Source organism: Lupinus angustifolius, chromosome LG18 (assembly GCF_001865875.1).
Source record: "Lupinus angustifolius cultivar Tanjil chromosome LG18, LupAngTanjil_v1.0, whole genome shotgun sequence".
Taxonomy (NCBI): domain Eukaryota; kingdom Viridiplantae; phylum Streptophyta; class Magnoliopsida; order Fabales; family Fabaceae; genus Lupinus; species Lupinus angustifolius.
In genome coordinates this window covers 3,339,272-3,347,013 of record NC_032026.1, presented here as the reverse complement: position 1 = coordinate 3,347,013, position 7,742 = coordinate 3,339,272, and the positions used below count along the sequence as shown (strand labels likewise).

The 7,742-nt window shown below is 31.7% G+C and overlaps 1 protein-coding gene across 2 annotated transcripts; it reads right to left on the bottom strand.

Annotated features, from left to right (window-relative positions):
* LOC109333316 (formamidase-like) lies at positions 727 to 5,868 on the bottom strand. Of its 2 annotated transcripts, none has more exons than XM_019568736.1 (7): positions 5,589 to 5,868; positions 4,203 to 4,440; positions 3,736 to 3,926; positions 3,096 to 3,331; positions 2,727 to 2,970; positions 1,687 to 1,794; positions 727 to 1,037 (listed from the first exon to the last, which is right to left on the bottom strand). In XM_019568736.1, exons 1-7 carry the CDS (start codon positions 5,805 to 5,807, stop codon positions 918 to 920), a joined length of 1,356 nt encoding a protein of 451 aa, XP_019424281.1. In that variant the 5' UTR covers positions 5,808 to 5,868; the 3' UTR covers positions 727 to 917. The 2 variants fall into 2 exon arrangements, with proteins under 2 accessions (XP_019424281.1, XP_019424282.1); XM_019568737.1 differs by lacking the exon at positions 5,589 to 5,868 and adding an exon at positions 4,607 to 4,908.

The following is a 7,742-nucleotide window of genomic DNA, read 5'->3' as shown; positions in this document are numbered from 1 at the left end:
AATTTCCTTTCTCTCTATGATATTTCATCCTTTAGACGATAGAGTAATCCACTAACACCTTAGAAGTAATTATATAAGCTAATTGTTAATACTACTTGTTTCTCTGTACCTTTGTCAAACAATTTGAATTGAAATAACTATAAACTAAAAAAATCTTATATAGTTACAAATATTAATCCTAGAGTGCAGTTTATCCTCATTACTTAGATTTAACAAGAAAAATCATCAGTTTTTATCCTTGCTCTAATTATTTAACGAGAATTCCAAGCTATACATCTAGTGGATTACTACTCAGTAACTAAAATAAATTCTCAAACAATTTCATCTGCATATCTCCTATTAATGGAAATTTCAAATGTAAAATGTCAATCAACATAACCAAATTCAAATAAAAGAAAAATAGTACAATTATTTGTTTACGATCACAAGTCATATAAACACATAGTGATATCTCCAATTTAACATTTTATATTCTAAATAGTTGTTATATTTTACATTTAATTAGATGCATGCTATTTTTTTGACAAAAAGTTTAGTGAGTTTGGTCCCTGAAACTTTAATTCTACATGTACTTACCAATGTACTAATTAATAGATAACACAGCAATGGAATTCTCATCTTATAGTGAGACTTGAACTACAACCTTATGGATTATAATTCAATTCTTGTCAATTAGACCAATCTCCGTTAACATATAGTTACTATCTAAATCAAAACAATTAGTCTAAATCATTATTCCTTATTATTATATTTGAACAATTTAGCATACATAAATTGTAGCATTTTTCCAGCATTTGTTCAGTGAGTTGAAGCATTTGCTACAACCGTGAATATATCACAAACTTTACATTATGTAAAAGCCTTTGTTCCATAAAATCCATTGCAAGTTCGATCTGGTTTCTAACTTGTCTATGTCATTATGTAGCACTAGGATTCCTTGTAATAGGTAAGTTTCCATCATAAGTGCATTTGAGGACATCTGGTTTCTTTATAAGGCGAGGTCCAACTGGCACCTTGTTATTTTTAGGACGGATGTCCTGCAAAAAAACACAATAATACCCTTTGAATTTAAACTGGAATAACATGAATTCATACACATTTGAATCAATAATGGATTTCTTTATAGAGTTTTATACACTTTCTTTGTATCATCATTGACTCTTAAAAAATATACGAATGAATGGTGGATTATGTAATGATTGTGTATAAATTTTTACATATTAAACTCTTTCTTTTATCCAATTCATACACATTTGAAACAAGAATGGATTTATTTTATCCATTCTATGCTATTGGCCTTCCAATATGTGTCAATATCAGGAATCGAAGCTTCGATTTTTAGGATTCAGTGGGGTCTTACACCACTAGCTCAAACTATAATATAATATTGTGAACACAATTGCAATAAAACGTAATTTAAAACACTTTTGATGACAGTAGACAAACTTTAAAAACAAATCACTTGCAACTCACATAAGATACTTAAGTCTTACTTATTAATGTTTATGGTGTTTATCAAATTATGGAGATCTTCGAATATATAATAACTAAAAAATCTATACAATCTCAAGTATTATGATTATAAATAGCCGTTTATTTGGTAGACACTTTATGCTTTATATAGGATTCAAGAATTAGAATCATGGTTGTTTAACATTAGGGGAAGACAGAGAGAGATATATTTACCTGATCAAATATAGCTGTTGGGATGGCCAGGGTTGCAACAGCATTAGGGGCATCAACTATTCCAGATATTCTACCTTCACAAGGGCAGCAAGATAGTAGGAGGTACGCCTGATGTTCAAAATGTAAGAATCAGTATTTTAAAGTGCTACAGTTGCCATACAGATTGCGCCATTGCGGTGTGAATTATTTTGTGATTAAAAAAATATTTTTGAATCTCATGTGATTGCATGCCCAATGCGATTACGTTGCACAGCCGATGTGATTACGTTGCAGCCCGATGTGATTAAGTTGCAGCCCGATGCGGCCACATCATTATGATTCAGAGTCACACCACAAAACGGTGTAATACAGTTGCGACGGTCACCACAAGTACAATATTGCGGCTGCATCAGGTGTGATGTGGTCCACAAATTAAAACACCAATAACAATTAGTCATAAATTTTATTTTGGGTTTGGCTCCTCTAAGATGTGAGATGCATTTTAGAGAGTAAAGGTGCACACTGTATTAAATTTGAGTCGCAACTATTACAAGAGTCAATATGTTAAGGCATTCAGAGTAGCCAAAACCTTATCGCTACCATAATTGTAAAACCTTATCGCGACCATAATTATGGGCGTGTAATTGTCCAAAATGGTTTTGGGAGTTTCCAAGATCACAACTACTATATAAAACCTTTAGGTGCATAGTTATAATTATTGATTGAGAAAGGGAGAATTACTATTATAATGTTATATACATGCCAATATATCATCACAAACATTAGCCCCTGATTCTACCTTTAATCGTCATACATGGATAATTTACCCTCTAAATTGAACCCTGCAAATTTATAAGAGCCAAATAATTGCATTTCAACATCTAATTGACATAACATACTTTATCTGTCAAAGTAAGCAGGAATATTTGGTGTTATGTAGTTGATGTTTTAAATTGTGGTTGTGATTATGATTACAGTCATTGTGATTTGATGTTACACCATAATTGTGGTGTGATGCAATTATGATGGTCACTATATTCAAACAATGTATGTACTTAAACCTGTTCTTTGGAGTAGCCAAACTTAGATAGGTAGTCAATGGCATTGAGTACTGCTCTCTTGTAAGCAACACTTGCATCCAGATAGTGTTGTCTCCCACTTTCATCAACACTGATGCCTTCAAAAACCAACCACTCTGAGAATCTTGGTTCAACAGGGCCTATCTCAAATATTGGGTTGACATGAAGAGGAGTAGGTCCCATTGGTGTAAGGTACTCCTTCATTCCACCCCTAATAATTTCACACCTGAATAACATCAAAAACAGTATAAACTTTTAAGTGTTGTAGTATGCTTGGTTTTTTATACTGTTTGATTCAAGTGAATGAAAAAGTTGGCTAATATTTTGGGCTATTGAAGTTGTAATACTAACTTAAGTTCTAGAAAACCACTCATCTCTATTGCACCACAAAATGAGACCTCGCCATCACCCTGTGAAAAGTGCATGTCACCAGTGCTGAGATTTGCTCCTTCTACAAAAACTGGAAGGTATATCTTTGAACCTCGGCTAAGATTTTTTATGTCGCAATTTCCACCATTTTCTCTTCCTGGTATTGTTCTTGCTGCTTCTTTTGCTATTTTCTCCCATTCAGCAGTGCCTTTTTGAATCTACAAGAATGCCCATTAAGAAAAGTGCTTAAAGAGGTTAGAACACAAAGTTTTATTATACTTCTTAGCAAGCAACAAAACATTGGTGAAATCCTTCTAGCATTTGCAAACTTGGCAGCTTAGTATCTAGTTTATTTGGCAAAGTCTCACATACTCATATAGTGTACTCTAACATTGAAGCCTTCACTATAGTGAAGTGGATTTAGCATTAGGAACAGTGTTTTAAAACAAAATTTAAGAATGAATTTACTACTTTCCTCTAACCATAAAAAATTATACTTTAAGCATTTCGAGAATAAGCTGAATTGTTGTAAAAATCTACTCAACGCTTAGTGCATTAAAGTTGCATAGATATAATTTATCATCATATTTAATATATAGATGTTCTTGCAATGCATTATTACCGTTCCAAGGTGACAACCGTTAGTAGATGGTAAGTTTGCCAGAGGTCGTGAATGCAAAACCTCACAGAGCTTAAAAGACTCAATACCATTTTCTTCAACGTCTCTCTCCCTTTCATTCCATATGTTCAAGAGTTCCATTGATGGTGCAGTTCCAATTATCCCTGGGTGTGTTAAACCTGGAAATCGCACTCCTGTTCAACATTAAAAATTATGTGATTATTAAAGCATGCAGAGAGCAACAGTGTTACTTTGCCATTTGTTTCATTTTTTAAATGTTCGTATACAAAGAAAGTTAAAAAAACAAGAGATAGACATATATAAAAGTGTATCACAGTGCTCGAGACTCCCACTTTGTGGGATTTGAGGAGGGTTAGATGGTATAAATATGTCATATATATAGTACTACGTTCAAAGAAGAGAAATTATTTTACAACATTGGAGAAGAAGTAATTCATGAGTATATTCACCTGGTATTTGAGGTGAATGAGCATATATGCCCTCAAAGTGCCATATAGCTTTTGTAGCACAAGGAAAATGATCTGTCAAAAAACCACCTCCATTTTCTCTATCAAATGTTCCTGTATAACCCCATTCATCACCAGGAAGAGGACCTAAGTTGCATATTTCAACAACAAGCAGATCTCCAGGCTTGGCTAGGATGCCATCACTATCCATAATTCTTATTGGCCCACTAAGATAATGTACCTGAATCATATATAATTACTTGTAAAACCATATACTTCTTCATATAAAATAAATAGAAAGAACACACATCTGCACATCTGCACATCTTCCTATTTGATTTCTATAATATTAGACCCGACTATGACCGAGTAGCCTTCATCTTGAGAATTAAATTTAGGAAACTTACAGTTGAGAGGTCTATATGTTTTATGTCTAGTGCAGAGTTATCATCTTTAATAGTACCTCCTGTCCAATCAACCATCTCTACTCTAAAGACTTGACCAGTATTAACATCAGCCACAGGTGGTATCTGAGGGTGCCATCTATTATGGAGAGGAATGTTTTGTTCCCATGGCTTCTTATTCAGGTCTATTGGCACAACCAGTTTTGGAGTTTGTGGTGCCATTGACAAAACTAGTAGATGAATTTGGAAATTAGATATTGTTACATAAAGTTTGGCATTATATATGCTTAGGAAGTGTTTAATTAGATGCACTAAGTCCAAAACTGGTTATGGCAATAATCACACCCTTTTATTATTAAATCATTAGCTCTCCACCTTACATTTTCTTGGTTGAATATTCTTTTAATATTCTCCACCTCACATTTTTTTTAACACTTAGCTTTGTAAGGCAAGTATAATGCAAGTGTTATGAAATACAAGAAACATTTTTGGTGATTGAAAATGTCAGCCTAAAAACAATTATTGTCCAAGTGTTATGATGTACCAAAAACATTAATTTCTTTTGTGATTGAAAATGTCTGACATTAAAAAACCGAGTTCTTATGTGTCCCAACTTGGTGTTTCAATTTGGTGTCCCCAACCTTATCTCACATACTTATATCTAGATATGTAGATTAATTATATTATTTTTATAAAATAAAATTAAAATAAAGAATTATTTTTCTATATATTGGCAAATACTAATTGGTCAGGGACAGAAGGACAATAAATTAATGTACACAGTATTCCTTCCCCACTACATGTACATATTAACTGATTGTTTAAGCTTAATCACATATATGAAGTTTGTTTGTCTTATATCCCAAGAGTTTGTTTAGGCTTAATACAGTATGTTTTTTTTATTAATTATTAGCTTTAAACTAATTATAAAAAATAATATTTAAACTACAAGCAAGTAGTTGAAGATGATGAATTAGGAACTCACAATTGAGAGATCAGCATGTTTGATATCATGAGCAGTGTAATTCTTGGTGATACCACCTCCACTGAAATCCATCATTTCAACTCTAAAAACTTCACCAGTTGTTACCACTTCAACTGTGGGTATATCTGGATGCCACCGGTTGTGAAGGGGAAATTTCTGCTCCCATGGTTTCTTCTTCAAGTCTATGGGCACCACTACTCTTGGACCATATTGAGTCATCTAAATATCCAAACCTATGTATGTGTTTGAAGAAGATAAGTAGCAGCAATAGTATATGCATTCATTGTGGAGTTACCCTTTTAAGAGTGTCCAACCAACTCTAATGTCCAAAGCTATCTCTCACCTTTTTGGTAGGGAACTTATCCCTTTCAGGTGCGTGGTTGTCCCTTTCAACGAGTGTTGCTCTCAGGAATCGAATTCTTGACTTTTTATTTATTATAGGGATCTAACGGAGTCTTACACCATTAAATCAACACATTATTGATAGATGAAACTGGTTTGACAGCTACTTAAAGCAGCCAAGTTTGATATATCAAAAAATGTTGAATACTTAATAGAAGTGTTTTCCTTGTAATTAGTTCATCATTGGTTCAAATCCTATAAACAACTTTTTTTGTTTACGAGAATAAAGTAATATATAACTAAGTTCCAACAATATCTATCCAAACAAATTTCAATAGAGGAGAGTCTCGTTACATTGATGTGATGATGACTTAATATAAACATCATATACTAATTACATTATAAAAGACTGTTGAAATATTTGGTACTGTCAAGTGAAATAAATGTATTGTATAGATGTGTAAGAGATGTTAAGTAAAATGACAAATCAACTAGTAATTTTGTTATATACGCTTTGTGACACAACTAATTAATAAGTTACTTAATCATTTATAATCTATAGATTAAAAGCTGAAAATTGATAAAGCAATTGATTAAATAAGAACTTTTTGATAGATAATAAGTTTGATATTATGTAAAATAATATCAACCTCAATTTTATAAGTTATAATTTACCTCAATACTAACTTATCATATATAAAGCTATAATATTCTAATTCATGAATTACGTCTCTTTAGAGAACTTTGCTAAATAAATTAGTTGATTTTAACTTATAAATGGATGATATTACTAGACACTAAACACCCTCATAAAGTTGATTGATGGCACCTTTTTTTTATAGGGTGGCTTATGCTGGACCACTTCCCTCTTATTCGAAGTTTGAAACTTTGGTCCAACTTTTTGCTTCTTTCTCTTGTACTTCTATTTACTATTTAACAAAATAAACTCTTACAACCTCATCAATTGTCACATGGTATCTCCTCCTTCATGTCACTTCATCAATTGTCACATGTCATTTCATCCTTCATTTTCCCCCTCCTAATGGTTCCATGGTAATTATAAGTACCTTCCCACACTATATTTGTTCTTCCTTAACAATTATTGCATTTAATAAATAATTATTGCATTTTTATGACTATTTAAATTGCATTTGAATTATTATTAGGTTACTCTCTCTTTCTCTTCCAACATTCTTTTATCTCAACAATATTTTTTTTCTCCAATTTCATTTCTCATATTTGTTATGTCTCTTCATTATCATCTTTTTTTCTTCTCTTTCAATCATCATCTTTAGAGTATAAATATGATCTTTAGTACATTTTTCATTGATTTTTTGGTTTATTTTGTAGATCTTTTCTTATTATATCATTGATTTCCTTATTTTATAGACATGTTCTCACTAATTTCATTATTTTGTAGATATATTTTTCCAGCAATTTTATCCTTTAGCGTCTGATAAGCAAAGTTATCTTCCTCAAGGAGGATCAAACATTCAAAACATATGGTATGTACACAATCTCCATTGTATTATATATTCACTTACAATATTACATTTATTTGTCTATTTATTTTTGTTAATAATATATTTATGTCCTCATCTTATCTCATTGTTATCATTTTCTCTCTTTATTTATAGTTTGGTTCTCCCCAAAAACATTTCTGCAAATTAATTTTCTCTGTATGCATCTCTTATCTTATTTATACACTTTTTTATTCAAACAATCATTATTTTATTTTTTTGTTTTGCATGTTTCAGAAACACCTAGAGTGTATCATCCTCTAAAATAAGGTAAAGATCATGATTAGTTATT